We start from the raw sequence: 15,916 nt of genomic DNA on the forward strand, positions 1-15,916 counted from the left end.
CACTTAAAGCAAGCTAAAAGAAAAATGTACTGTAAGATTTATTTTGCAATGGGAAACCTTTATAGAAATCCAGTCAAAAGGAAAAGCTATGATTCCTGTAGAGATATAATGTAATCGATATTCCTACATCTAACAATATGCAGACAATCATTATTGGAAAAACTCTCATCCACAAACTCAAAAAAAAAATTCAAAAGCATGAACTTTACACAAAAATTACCACATAATTTCCTCAAGGTCGCCGCCTACAGATTACATATAAGCAACTTTATCCATGTTAGGATGATATGACCACCTCAGATGTCCTCAATGGCTACCCTTAACAGTTAACCGCATTGTGACATTGAACAAGCATCTCATTTAAGCCATGACATATTCTGAACCCCGAATACACACTAGCCATATCAAAAGATGAGGACGACCACAACAACAGCAACAATGGCAGGAAAGTCTAGCATTGTATTAAATGTTACAATCTGAACCCAGTGCCTGCCCTAGTTATGCTCAAGACGTGAGGTAGCAACACACTTCAGCAGCAGGCAAGTCTCATCTATTAATCACATATTATGCAGATTCCATAGCATCGTATTAAACGTGTCAATCATATATATAAGCTGCTACGCTTTACAACAGGTTTACCACAATACCAAAGAGGGTACAACAGAACGTATATTGCAACCCAAGTAAAAATGCTTAGTTACAAGCAAGATATATTTATATCTTATAATGGTTTCAATAATTACCTCACAAACTGGAACTGCCAGCTCAGCAACCATGAGAGGTACATGCCCCTTCACATTCACGCATTGCAAGAGATAATATCGCTTTGGATAAGATATTCATCATAAGCTCGGGTATCATTTGATTCAGGCAGATCATTCTCATTCTCTTTATTGCCAAATCTATAGAGGTAGTTCAAACCCAGTAAAAGTTCTACAATAGCAGCTTCTGTTTTCGATTGATTTGCAAAATATAAAGTCTGTACTAGAAGAAGACTTCCTCTCAAAACAATATGATGCTTCTCATAATTCCTTTCAGAGTACCATCTAATCGTGTTATGGGCAAGAGGAGAAAGCCATTCCAACATTCTTGCAATAGCCATACTCCATTCCCCAGCTAGGCTAGCATCATAGGTCGAGGAAGCCAAGGATTTGGAATACAGCTGAAGTCTTGCCCTCAACATGCTTCTTATGCTTGTCGTTAGCATACTATACAGATCGTCTCTTGCATCGTGGGCTATCAAATGAGGACAAGTGGCAAGCTTTTCAACTAATATAATAAGATTAGCATAGTGGAGAGTTAACGCGGCACTTCCCAGCGAGCATGGAGGAGTAACAGACAGAAGACATTGAGAAAGCAAGATGGAGCTGCTTGTAGGAGACGTAGTGTCAAATGTAGGTGGGCCCGAGTCATTTTCTTTTCTGTCCACGTCGCTCAATGAAATTGCTGTTGAACATGAAGGGTCATTGTTTGTTGGCATGCAGCTGTCTATCACTGGGGAATCACTGCCACCAACCATGCATCCTTTGAATGGACCTGATTGAGTTAATCGTCTAGTTTTTAAAAATAAGAATTTTTTATGTTGGTTCGGTACATGTTGATGACTTTGACGTGGGTTTTTCCTGCTAGCTCTCTTGCTTCTTGAGGGCAAACCCAGTAATGAACTTGATCTCACCAGGGGCCCCGAATAGAAGATAGAGGCATGATTTTCAGAGGGATGAACAGAAGATTGTACAAATGAGCGGCTTCGAGGGAGAGATTCGGGAGTCATTTGAGGCCCGGGAACATGAGTTTTGTCCAAAAATATGACTTGATTAATTCCAACCAGATATTTCAGTCTTTCAATTATTGTAACTAGACATCTTGATAATAGTAGAACTATGTAATCGTATGTCCGGGACCAAGGGGACATTCCACGCAAATTTTTCACCTCCTGACGTTGCCATATTACTTTCTGCTGAAACTCGAGCAATTTCACCCGATTTGTCTCTGGATTGTATTGCATTCTCCGAAATGTTTGTTCAAGCTCCACCAATACATCCATCTCTTGATGCAATTGTGAAGTAGCAGCAACAAATTTTTCCATTTTCTTCACTTTCTTCTCCATCTTTTTCCATCTATACTCCCACCCAAACCATTCGACAGAATTCTCCAAGGGACTGTTGAAAATCTGGTCTAAACGATGATATATAGGATTAGAGCATCTCTTTCCCAGCCTGCTCACACACTGTGTGACATAACACAGATTCTCGACTATCTCAGCAAAAGCAAGATTCATAAGATAGTTTTCATCATCCGACACAAGTTTGACAATCCCAGGGGAGATAACAACATCTTTCTTTAGTCTAGAAATTTGAATATCGCTCAAGCAGTTCCACAAGTTGACGATCTTGGACATTAAAGTTGCAACTTCAAAAGCAAGAATTCCAACCTCCACCTTCTCAGGATGTGACCCATTTCTACGTGAAATTCCCCACAAACTACTAAACCAGGACTCTTTCATTCCATCAACCCCCATCCTACATATGACACCGTGGTAAATATCAATAATGAACCAGCGAATAATAATTTCTCACATCAGGAAACAGGTACATTTTATAAAACAAATTTGAATGATGTCTATGCTAATAACCCTTTCCTCATCTCACCCCTTCTCTCAGGCGTTAGAGAAGCGCTCTATTTGAAAATAGTTGCCAAAACTGTGTTTATTTGAGAATCATTGCTCATGTTGTTGTGTTGTCTATTAGGCCACTAAAAACACGTTTTAGAGTACAGAATTACATTTATTTTTGCAGAAACAATGCCGGATACCTAGACGTAAAATATATAACCAGATTACCTTAACAGTTTCTAAAGGCCACAATTATTTCAATAACAACAGTGTACAAACAAACGTATGTTTTTCTGTCAAATTTGATCTTATCAAAACAACTATTTTAAGAATACCCTTTTAAAAAAAGGTAGAAGCTGTTGAACATTATGAGAAATTTGTTGTCAAAGTTAACTGGTAACTGCCAAAGTCAAAAGAGTACAATATGAATTAGACGGAGGAAGCAAAAAACCTAGCGAAAAGCAATAGCGCCCCTAGTCCCCGCCCTTATGAATAACACATGTCAATATGCCTTAAATAATACTCCGTAAAATGATTCTACTAACTTAAAGAACTAGTAATAACCTTAATCATTCTACTTTCTAGATAATCATCACCAATACACAATTCCACCTCCTTTTTTGTTCTTTCCCTTACCAAACTAAAGTGAACTTATCAATTTATCTCATCAGAGCAATACACAAGCTACACTCTTAATACCTCAAACGCTCCCGCCTATGACTTCATAAAAAAAACATCAATAAGATGGGTAGCTTGCCTAAGGTGAAACTCGAAACGGTCTCAAATAATGTCATCCCAAAGAGCTTTTAACTTCATCAATCTTATAATAAATTGAATTTAGCTTCATTTTCAAGCAAGCTGGATACAAAATTCACATCACCTCACCTCAATTTCATATGATTGATAACAACTTAATCAAATAATCTAGATCCAGGGAAAAAAAAAAGTCACAATAATTGTAAGCTGAAATTTAGCGACCGCAAAAACACCAAGAATAACAACATTAGCCTAGTGCCAGACTGCAAATTGCGGGGTAAAGGGGTCGGATGTACGCAACCTTATTCGACAAAATACTAAAAGCAACCGAACTTATAAATTAAAAGACAAAAGAGCACAAGCATCATAGAAAAATTAAGCAAAGCATAAGATGAGAAGTAAAGTAGCTTAAAAGGAAGGTTAGAGAAGACTAACACTGAAACCGTCGGAAATGGGTAATAATGACGGAATTAGTGAACGTCGGAAAAGAGGAGTGACAGCGGAGAGAAGGTAGAGATCCGAAAAGCGACAGAAGCAAGGAAATTAAAGAAAGGTGACGGATAAATTTGGTTGTTAAATTGTTAATTTCGGTTTTGGAATTTGGTGGTTGTTTTGTTTTGTTTAGTTGAGTGTGGTCTAGTTGTAACATGCTAACTTTATTGGATGTTGCGTTAATGTGTTTGAATGTTGATGGAATTTTGTCGGGTTTTGTAGAATTGTAGACCCACTTACTCATCTCATTATCTCGTCTGCTTCTTTGCTCATACATTCCGCGTTTTCATACTTTGTAGACTTCAGTCAAGTCATCTTGTGAGCTTATGCTTATCCTATTGATTAGGTAGAAGTAAGGTTTATAGTACACTATAAATTCTCATTTAAGACGGATATACATCTAAAATTTAGACAAGTCAGATATACTTATGTGAACTAAATATGACAAGGGTTTTTCTATTATGTGTCCACTAGACACCTGGTAAAAAAACCAAATGAAAACAATTAAGTGTTTTTCTTTTAAAAAATAGGAAAAATAATTACATATTCCAATTTCCTATAAAAATATACTCAAGTGGTATGATATTTGACATGTTTTAAGCAAGATTAGTAGATCCTACATAAGATTTATTACTCCCTCCATTCAACTCCATTTTGCAGGTTTCTCATTTGCACACTATTCACAAGCGGACATTTAATTTCAATTTTCTCTCGATACATAACTTAAAATATATTCACGTGGGATCTTATTTCATTCGTCTTTAAGAGTACATTAAAAATTTCTAACTTTTATAATATTTGCAAATACGTAGCTAAAGATATTTACCGCGTAAAACTCGCGTTGGCAAACGTGATAAAGCAAACATGTAAAGTGGAGTTGAATGGAGGGAGTAGCATTTTAGAAACATTTTTTGAATTTTTTTTAAAATAAATAATGTTGAAAAGAATGTCAAGCTAGGTGGAATTATTAGTACTTTCTGTCTTGAGGTTACGTAGGATCGTGAATTCAAGAGGTTTAGGTACTATAAAATTAGTAGTACTTTTTGTTTTGAAGTTTACTAAGAGCACCACCATGGCGTGTTGTATCGTGTCGTACCGTATTAAAGTGTGTCGTGTCCAAGTGGGCCATAGCTTGTCTGGGATAGGCGTTTTTTTCTCAAACATCGACTTAGGCAAAACCTTATGGTGTGTGGACCGTCTCAATCTCGTGTTGTGCTAAAATGGATCCCGAGTCGCGTTGGGGCTTGCCAACCCAACGGCCTGCGCGCCCACATTCATCTCTGAAGAGTAGAGCCCACCACTCCCTATAAACTCGAACTAGAGGTGCATAGTTATCCCAATGGCCCATACCGGTTATCACTATTCAGTTCCCAAAGTCCATGGTATGATTTACCTTTTCAGCTAGGTGTAAGCCCAACGTTTGACACGATTTCGGCCTTGTTCTGAAATATATACTGTTCCGGGTGTAATTCCAGAGCAGTTATTTGTTACCACCCGTGCTTGTAGAATGACGTCCTTGGTTGAATCCTCCTTTCGGTCTCCTGAAACAGTGAACAAACTGAGGGCTCGGCTTTGGACCGAGCGATCTAACTCCGACGCTCAAGTCAGTAAACTTAGAGAGATAAGTTGTTGTTACTTGGCGAAGTATATATTGTAGAGAGATAAGGAAGATATTACCAGATGAATAGTGATTCTTAGGTTAAATTCTGGATCTCCTCCTCAATGAGAGTTGAGGAGTATTTATAGACTTTCACCTTTTGTCACGTAGTGGCCAAGTGGCCAAGTGGCTAGCAGGTGGAAAGACTGATCTACCCCTCGGCCGAGGGACCCATGGCAGGCCGGCGGGCCCTGTTGACTCACCGCCGAGGGGTCTTGGATATGGGTTCGCGGATGTGTGCCTCGGCTGGCTAGTTGCCCCAGCCGGGACCCAAGAGACAGCCGACAGTGCGTCGGTTAGTTTGTCTAAGCCGTTGACTTCTTGTGGATATCTTTGACCTTGCTCAATATGTTGATCGTCGTGGTGCGAAATATGCCCCATCAATTTGCCCCAGCGTAGTCTATGCCGTGGTATGGGCTCCGATGTATGTTGAGCGTATATTCTGCGTAAGACGAAATTTTTCTGCCCCGGCTTCTTCTACCTCGGCGTGGCTCTGCTTAGGCCGTACTATATCCCCCCTCCACATGGATGTGTAATGGACATCAGATGTGGAAACGAAAGTGGTGCTGGCCGAGACCGAGGTTGTGAGCGCCGTGTGCTTTTGATTGCCCCTAGCCGGTGCTGACAAACTTGGCTGATCATGTGGCCGGCGGAGAACAGATACTTAGGAGTTTGTTGAGGAAGATGAATGGGCAGAGAGATTTGAAGGGGCGTGTTGAAGACGCTTGGTCACTGTTGCATTGATTGACGTTCAACTGTTGCAACGATTGACATTCCGTGGTTGCATGTCTGACACGTGTCTGTTCGCTGATTGGCTGACGTTTCATGGGCTGTGCCCTGATTGGCCCTTCTTCATGGGCTTTCCCCTATAAATAGGGCAGTTAATCCCTGAAATTGGCCACTAATTTCATTTTCTCAAAAATTTTCTTCTTTCTAGCCCTCTTTGACGAAACTTCTCTCTAGCTTTCAGAATCATTACTCCGGCGTAGCACTTTTCTTCAAGGTAAACAAACAAATTTCTAACTTTTTCATTGTTAAGTTTTCGCTGTGAATCATGCCTTCTGCTGATGCCGGTCCTAGTAACCGTGCGCCGGGGGGTTCCCCGTCGCATCTTGATGAAGAGGAGGCACTGACCGCCGTCCCGCTAAGGTCCGGGGGTCCTAGGTCGCCTTCTCCCGAAGTTGATCCGAAAGTTCTGGAGGGTTGGGAGGATGACGATGAAGACTTTGATGATGACGGTGAGGAAAGGATTCCTTCTGGTGTTGAGAGGCAGTTCATCATGGATCACGGCGAGGCCTGTAAGGTCCGCCTTGACCGTGCTTGGACCCATAAGTTCGCCAGTTGTTCCGGCGAGACATTTTTCGAGGGCCATTTCTACTTTGGCAGGGGATACAAAATTGTTATCCCTGAGGAGGGTCAGGCCGTTTGTTGCCCTCCACCGGGCTGCACCGGCGTATACATCCGGCACTTGGAGTACGGGCTCCGGTTTCCGCTGAATGACTATGTTATGGCCATCATTAGGGCCATGAATGTCGCCGTTGCCCAACTGCACCCGTTGGCTATTAGGACCATAGTCGGCTTTGTCTGGCTCTGTCTCTTCAAGGGGGAGGTCCCAACGGTTAATTTATTCCGTCGGCTTCACCACCTTCGACCGTCATTCCCAGTCGCGTCGGATGGTACAAATGCGTGCAAATGGAGTCAGGTTATGTCTCCGTCGATAAGCTTACTTCTTGCAAAGACTGGAAAGATCGGTGGGTGTACGTTGAGGTGCTTGGATGACTATCCGCCGCCCCGTCCTTTCAAAGACGAAGTTAATTTGCGGTGCGAGACTAAGGCGGAGCATGACAAATGGGTCACCCGAATAAGCTTAAGATGGACGCCAAAGAAGGTCCCTCTTAATGAGGATGAGAGGTCAGCGATGAGGCTTTTTGAGGCGGACAAGAGTGGGGTGCCGAAAAGATGGATTCCCCCAACGCAGATCATTCTTCAGGATGAGTCTCTGCTCACACGTCGGCCTCATACCGGCCCTAGCACAGGGTGAGTGGGGTCGGTGTGAGGCCCATCTTGGCTCTCAATGTTTCTGTTTCTTGAATTTCGATTTACTTCTACTTAACTCTTGCTTTGTTTCCTTTGCAGACCACTTTGGACCGGACCTGTCTGAGGATATCCTCCGGAGAATGGGGCTGCACAAGGATAAGACCGTTGCTGATTTGCACCCTAAGGCTCGCCCGTGATCGCAGGACGTCGCCGAATGATCTGATGGATCAGCAGCTGAAAGGCCTGAATGTGGAGGCGGCCCAGGCGAAGGTTGCTAGTAACATGCCGCGCCGAACGCGGAAAACAAAGCCTTCGGCGGCGACGGCTGTGGACAGCGGGCCGCCCACGGGGGCGCTTGGTGAAGGGGCTCGAAAACAAGCGTTTGCATTTTGTATGGAGTCGCCACCAATTTTTATGGGAAATTGGAACCGTTCGAGTACCTCGTGTCATGTCAAGACACAAAGTAGTGACATGAACACTAAGCAATCGTTACCCTTAGCATTCTATGTCTAGAATGACTCTCGTGGATGCCAATGAACACGGGTGCTCACGGAGATCTGGAGTAAGGGGTGAGGGTACGTATTAGGAAGCTCTTTTGATCGAACACCTAATCCCGCCCGCCTCGATAGCGGCCTCTACTAATGATTAGGGAAGTTATTCGTACTCGATATATCGTCGGCTATATGCATGCAATGCAACATCCATAGATTAATCCTAGCATGTGAATTAAGACTAAGTCGGTTGACAATTAGTTTAACAAACAATTGGGTTGAAGTAGGATTTAATGTCGATTTACATGTGGAAAGCATACAAGTGATAAAAGAAATACAATAAATATAAATTACAATATTGAAAATTACAATAATTACATTTGGAATAGGCGATTTATGTCGAAAATACCTTTAAAACGGATAATTTGAGAAAAAGAATAAAATAATGAAAGAATAAATCAACGAACAAGAATCAGCGTGATATTACGGATATTAGTTAGTTAATACGTAAGCTAATTAACTAAGTCAAGGCAAAGACGGAGTTCGAGAGACGAACTCACCAGAAACAAAGCGCAGCAGAGAGCTGCGTCCTTTGGAATAGCGCAGACAGACGCGCGTCTTTCTTCTGGCTCGATTAAATTTGTGAAGCCGTATTTGCAAGCCGTTAATGTCAATTGATGAATTTAAAGGATGATTAAATTATTTACTCGGATGAAAGTTATTAATATGTTATTTAACATGTGAATGGGTCATGAAAACAGTAAAACATGAATAAGACGGAATTAAGATGGATTAATTTACATGAATGAACGAATAATTAACGAATAAATAAACAAACAAACTAATTAGATTAAACATGACGAATTGATGACGAATTGATGAAAAACAGGTACAAATATGTCAACGGTGAATTCCAGAGACTCAATATGAATGAATTGAATCTCTAAAACCCGAATTGAGTTTAATGACGAAAACCCGCAAATATGAGATTATAAGGGATTTAAGTCGGATTTATGACGATCAAAACATGTTAATGACGATGATTAATATACATATGAATTATTAAACTATCATGATAGAGAATTAACAGAAAACAAAACAAAAGAAATAAATTTGATACGAATTACAGAGGACGGAGGAGGAAGAAAAGAAACAGAATCGCAGGCCCTCACGAAGAGGCGCGGCAGTGCTGCGCTCCTTCAAGAGGCGCAGCGGTTGCTGCGTCTTTTCTCGACGTCTGTCTACTGGAAATCCGCAAAAAAAGGTTTTAAAGACGGTTTTAGAAATCGGTTTTAATGAGGTACTTTCGACATAAACCTTACAATTGATTATACAATAATAAAAAAACAATAAATAAAAGAGAGATTAATACACCCTCAGACTTACATGTTGACGGAACGAGAAGAACTAAGAAAATCGATTAGTGATGCTCGACGCGAATGCAAGGAAAGAGTGCCCTCGAAAGAGGAAAACGATTTAACAAGTTGATTAATTAGATTGATTGAGTGTAGTGGTCAAATTGGTCGGTCATGCAACGGAGAGGCTGGTACCCGGAAAGATCCGAGCTTACGTGGTCGAATGTTCAAGCACGTAGGCGCCAATTAGTAAGAACGAAGTCTAGAATGCAAAGGGAGAAGAGAAGGGCGGACACTCGCGTGAGAAATATGAGGAACGAAAGCTCCTATTTATACTAATCACGTGAAGGAATAGGGTTTCGGAGACTCTTTGGAAGTGAATCTCGGAAAGATATGAAAAAGATACGTAAATCATGCAAAGAAGGGCCTGGGAAGAGGCGCAGCAGCCACTGCGTCTCTTGGAAGAGGCGCAAAGACTGCTCTGCGTCTATTCCCAGGAGGTTTCCTCCTGTTTAAGAAAGATTTCCGTGTTTAAGTTATGGTAGGACGGAATTAATTCGATTATCTTTAATATCTTATGTAAATATTACGGGATATTATTTGCCAAAAGATAAAATTTGAGAAATATGGAATAGAAATATCCGGAACATTCCGAATATTCTTCGACTCGGGATTTAACGATTATCGAAAAATGGAGACGGTTTTTGACCGGACTCCGAATGTACTCTAATTATCGCAAAAACGACCGTATCGGGACGTAGATGACAACTAAGAGGTTGACATTAATATTTGAGCAATCACTTGACGATAATCTTACGAACTGTCACTAATCGTTCCGCGAATCAAACATGCGGCCCAATCATCACCGGGTGGTTTGCGGGAGGTGCGAAACGAGGTGTCTGAGCCCCCCACTTTGACCGAGGCTTGGACAAGGCGAAAGTCAAAGTATAGCCATCAGGTCAATCGAAGATTACAACCTGACGACTATGGCGACGCGAGGCGGCTCAAGGGGTCTGAGCCAAGGACCTATCGTCGGGAACATTTTAGAGTCTGTTGACTATCGGGGAGGGTCGTTTAAAGTCCATTAGACTACGTAAGGAGGCTCGCCAGCCATAAGAAGAGACCATACCTGAGACTTCTTCTCGAGATGCTTTCGGAGGTGCATAGGAGCTAAGGTTTGAGCTTGGGAGCTAAGGGTAAGACCTAAAAGTTATATAAGGATTGGTGTTTAGGGTATGGGACCCTAAAAGAAAGCATTGACGGGAAGGAGGCCAAATATGAGATCAACTTAAAGGTTCGGGTATAGGAACTTCTGGAGAATGACACCCTGTCGAACTCCGCGGGGAAACAAGAAACATTGAAAGCAGCAGGACGTCGGTAGAAACTGCTGGGGGGAATCCGCTTGCGTCGGTCTCAAACGAATTCAGGCAAGAAAACTTGAGGTTGAGGTTGAATTTGCTTGCGTTGGTCTCAAGCGAACTCTTGTTGGGGAACATACCGACGACTAGGAACATCTTGATCGTCGGGGGAGAAGTCTTGAGTGAGCAGTACTGCAAAATACTACTGCGCTGGGCGAAACAAACTGAGCAATACTGCAAAATACTGCTGCGAGTAGGGCAGAGCATGGATCGGATATCCGATCCGAATCCGTTTTTTGGATCGGATATCCGATCCGAAAATCCAGATTTTTACTATCCGATATCCGATTCGAACTACTTCGGATATCCGATTTTAATATCCGAAAATATCGGATCGGATATCCGATTATCCGGTACCTGATCCGAATATATACTAAAAAGTCTAAAGTTACCTTCAAATTCTGGTTTCTTTTTTCCACTCGGAATTTTATTTAGTTCGCCGTTAAAAATTACATTAAAATGCACTAAAAAAACCCCTAAATTTTATACTCCCATCATAATAATAAAAAATTCATCAGTTGGATGAACTGTTACATGTTAATTTTCATATTTCCAGATCTGTATCATACGCAACAAATATATACTTCTTCTGTTCTTCTAGTTACTTCTGTCGTTTTTACCAAAAAGCACAAACTATCCATCATCAAACAATTGTAACCACTTGCTTTTACTTATACTCATCAAAATATCTGAGTATACCCAGAATTAAAAACCCACAACCATGTTATAAGACGATTACGGTCACGGCAAGCACCGTCATATGACATGCAACACAATCAAAAACTGTTGAAGTTATAACTGCCATTAATTCCGGGCAATTTAATAACAAATGTGCAGTCTTTAAGGGATTTGTGTAAAGTATAGAGAGAAGAGTATGATAATGGAGTTAATGAGATTTTGAGAGTGCATGATTTAAGGGATCTTTGAAGATTTTGAAGAGGGAATAGTGTAAAAAACATCAAGGAGGAAGAGAGAGAGAATGTTGACGGCACATTGTTGCTAAAATGAAAGAAATATACTAGGGTAAAAGTCAGGTTGTCTATTTATATGATGGGCTATTAAGGTCCAATGTGTACAACTTTAAATTTCGATGAAAGAAAAAATAAATAAAAAAGTTTTGGATCGGATACGGATATCCGAAAACTTTTAGCCTACTATCCGATATCCGATCCGTATCCGAAATATTCGGATCGGGTATCCGATCCGAATGTACTTTTCGGATCGGATATCTGCTTTTTCGGATCGGATGCGGAGCGGATATCGGATCGGTTCGGATAATCGGATTTTTTGCTCAGCCCTAGCTGCGAGGGATAAAATGAATTTGGACGATACTGCAAAATACTGTCGCGCTGGATAAAATGCGGGCCGGAACGAAGGAAAATCGTCGAAACGGACCAAAATGATAAAATGTCATCGAGGAAGAGGCGCATCAAGGATGGGCCCACAAATAACGAACTCATAACGAATTTTTGAAAATCCGTATGGAGGGAACAATAGGAAGAGGCGCAGCAAGAGCTGCGTCTCTTGGAAGAGGCGCAGCACCTGCTGCGTCTTTTCCCCAATTCGGCAATTTCCGCGTAAAAACACGAAATCAGAAGGTTTATGTTTCATTATTTCGAAACTCAATCCCTTCAATATCTCTCTCAAATCTTCACCATTTTCGTCAAGGTTGGATTCAAAAGCTTGCTTTAAATATGACTAATCGAGGTATGTGTCTTAATCTTGCATTAATCATCCGTATTTGTTGAATTTTGAGCTGCGAACATTAGGGTTTTCGACCCTTTTGATCGAAAATTTGGGGCTTTTCCCCCAAATGGATTTGTCTTGCCAAATTGATGCTAGGAATGGATAGTAGGTAATGTTAGGAACATAACCATGTATTTGCTTTGAATTTTCATCGAGTTTTGAGCCCTTGAGCGAATTTTGAGACGGTTTCACAGCTAGATCGAAAATTGCTTCGAAAATGGCCTTAGGATTGCCCATTTGTGATGAAACTTGATATTTGGGACCCTTAAATGATGGGTAAACTTTCTACCATCTTGGAAATTTGGTTTGTGACAACTTTTTCAGGACACTCTTTTGGGGCATAACCGCCATTATAGCGAAATGCTGCCGAATTTTCGACTTGAACCCGGAACTAGGCTTTGACTTTGACTTGACTTGACCCAATTCATCACATGAGTGATTGAATTGGTGGGAATATGGCCAAGGATGGCCAGAAATGGGGAATTCCCGGGCTTTGAAGGCTCGAACACTTCTTAACAAAGGCTTGTCGTCATATGATGCGGCCTGGATTTGCTTTAACGTTGCAGGTGATGAGGCTTCCACTTCCGGGAGGACTCCCATGGATGTAGACGCCAGTGCGGTTGAGGAGGCTTTGGAGCAGGCTTTCACCGCTGCGGTGATGGCTGCTGCAGACGAGGTACACGAGGAGGAGGCCCCTGATGAGGAGGAGATTCCGAGACGGGCCCACCTCGGACGAGGGGGTCGTCAGCTGAGAGGAGCTCCCGCGTGGGCCGAGGCCTGGGAGAGTAGGCACCTTGTGTGGGCTGCAGAGGATCACTTGTCCTACAGGACGGTGAAGAGCTTGGTAAATAGGAATTTCCTAACTCATTACCTATCCCTTTCTATTTTTTTTTCTTTTAAAATTTACTCAAAACTAAAGATAGCTTTATTTCGAATCATAATAGGAGGCCGGGAACATCCGGTCGTTCTCGGGGTACACGACGGCGATGGAGCACTACGAGCGGCTGTCGGCGGAGGAGAGAGCCATGATCGAGCGTGGAGCGTTCGGTCCTGTGGTTCAGGTCTGGAGGGATATCGTGAAGAGGAAGTTGCGGGCCAACCTTAGCCTGGTCCGCGCTTTCTTGGATCGATTTTGGGATACGACTTCCACGTTTCACCTGCCTTTTGGTGAGGTGGGAGTCACCTTGGAGGACTACGGCATGATTTCCGTCCGTGTGGGACCGAGGAGATGGTGTGGCCGGAGACTGGCATGAGGGCGGATTCGGCCGAGGCGAGGAGGTTGATCGGCTGGAACCTGTCGCCGAAGGCTGTTGCGGTGCCGGGTTTGGTACCCAGTACCTACGTCCGAGATTACTTTGCGGGGAAGACCCCGGCATCGGTGGTGATCGATGGGAGGGAGGCGGCTCCTCCTCCTTGTACAGCTGAGCAAAGGGCTCGTCTGTGGCTTTGGTGGTTCTTGTCTTCGATTTACCTCGGATACAAGGGTGAGAGGCTGTCGACGAAGCTTCTTCCCTTTCTTTCTGACCTGAGCTCCCTAGGGCGTTGGGGCCGGGTCATCTTCTTGGTTTTGCGGTCCTCATCCGCTTTATGAGGGCCATGGTTCGTCCGGAGTTGATGGAGAAGGGGACTTCTCCTGGTGTCGTCGGACCTGTGCTACTGTTGGAGGTATGAACCTTCCTTTTAATAGCAAATTCTTTAATCGAATTACGGAGGACCGTTATTGATTGTTCTGTTTTGCAGGCGTGGGTGTACTCTTACTTTCCGGGCCTCGCGCCCAAGAGGACGGAGCCACTGGAGAAGGCCTATCCCGTGGTGAGGGATTGGGTGATGTGTAGGACGAAGAGCAAGCGTTCTTCTCACAATGTCTACCGGCGGGATGTGAACGCCCTTCAGCTGAGCAGCGTGAGTATCCCACCCGTATTTACATCTCTTGTACTCTGCTTTCACTTGATCATGGGAATGATCTTTGCTTTATCTTGTCGCAGTGGGTGCCTAGACCTTGGGCGGAGTATGCCGAGGCGCCTCCTTTTGTTGCTGAGGTCCTTCGACCTAGGAGCTCGAGTCGGCTGCTGTTGTGGACGTCGATGGGTCCTGTGTGGTATCTGGGCGAGCGGTTAGCTCGTCAGTGCTTTCGGGGCGCGTTGACGGTTCCCATCGATCCTCCTAGGACGATGTTTAGGGAGCCTTCCGAGGCCGAGAGGAGGCGGACTGGCCGGTGCCGGTGGCGACGACCTTCTTCTCCCCGACGAGGATTACTCGGCGTTCCTTTACGGGGAGGTTGGCGTCGGGCGGTAGTGGTGAGTATCTTTTGTTTCTTTGTTGGATTTTGATTTTCGAGAATCGCGACGAAAGATCATCGATTAACGAGAGCCATCTCGCTGCGGGAGGTTGAGGCGGCGGGCATCGAGCCCCGTGTACCCCGAGACCCTTGAGTATACCGACGCTGCGGGAGGACGACGATCTCCGAGCCGCGTGACTTTGACGTGGGCGTGACGGATCTTGGCCTAGATGATGGCGATCGATTCGGAGGGTGAGTTCTTGTTTTGCATAGTTTTCGTGTAAGAACACATTTGATTGGACTTGTTCAATTTACTGAGAACTCTTTTGAAACGCAGGTCGCGCCATCTCGGTTTGTGGCACTATGGAGGGTGGCCAACCGGCTACGAGCTACGGCCATCGAGGCACTCGTCGGCGGTCGAGGTCGTCAGGTATGAACCTCATTTGTTTTTCCTTGATCTTTGGTTTTTCGCTTTTGTTTGAATTGATTGACATGAGCCAATTTCTTGTTGTCCACAGCCGATCGTGAGTGGAGCGAGAGTTGACCCAATCTCGGGAGGAGACGGCTCGTTTGTCGAGGGAGCTCGAGTTTCGGGATGCCGAAATTGCCGCTCTTATGGCGAGGGTTGCCGAGCCGGAGGGTGCCAATGAGTCTGCGTGGTTTTGTAGACTTGATTTTGAACATTTTTGGATTTGTTTGGGGCGCAAGCCCCCAGTTTACTTGGATTTGGATTTGTTTGGGGCGAAGCCCCCAGTTGCACATTTGGACTTTTTTGGGGCGAAGCCCCGGTTGCTTGTACATTTGCTTTTTTGTTGTATATACGACGGCCCGAGTGCCTTTTTCTTTCTTTGGGTTGTGTTATTTGTACCTGCAGGTTAGCTTTTGAACAGGTTTGGTAGACAACGGTTTACACCGTCATGCTGCCGAAATTTACATAGAAAATAACGTGACACATACATTTTTATATACACATAAGGCCTTTGATTAGTGCAAAAATGAGACTCGAAAGGGCGTGAAAATGCAAAAAATTTGTCGGAAATGACCGGACGGTAGGGAGGGTTACCCCCGAAAAAAA

The 15,916-nt window shown here is 43.4% G+C and overlaps 1 protein-coding gene across 1 annotated transcript; it reads right to left on the reverse strand.

The window, feature by feature from the left end:
* Positions 1-606: 606 nt before the first annotated feature.
* On the reverse strand, positions 607-4,191 carry LOC141600421 (protein PSK SIMULATOR 1). Its single transcript, XM_074420659.1, has 2 exons — positions 3,803-4,191; positions 607-2,519 (listed from the first exon to the last, which is right to left on the reverse strand). Exon 2 carries the CDS (start codon positions 2,516-2,518, stop codon positions 800-802), a length of 1,719 nt encoding a protein of 572 aa, XP_074276760.1. The 5' UTR covers position 2,519; positions 3,803-4,191; the 3' UTR covers positions 607-799.
* Positions 4,192-15,916: the final 11,725 nt, after the last annotated feature.

The sequence above is a fragment of the Silene latifolia genome, chromosome 1 (genome assembly GCF_048544455.1).
Source record: "Silene latifolia isolate original U9 population chromosome 1, ASM4854445v1, whole genome shotgun sequence".
Taxonomy (NCBI): Eukaryota; Viridiplantae; Streptophyta; class Magnoliopsida; order Caryophyllales; family Caryophyllaceae; genus Silene; species Silene latifolia.

Bases quoted from the DNA above. Each gene is read 5' to 3' on its own strand.
- LOC141600421 (XM_074420659.1), bottom strand. From the start codon at position 2,518: ATGGGGGTTGATGGAATGAAAGAGTCCTGGTTTAGTAGTTTGTGGGGA.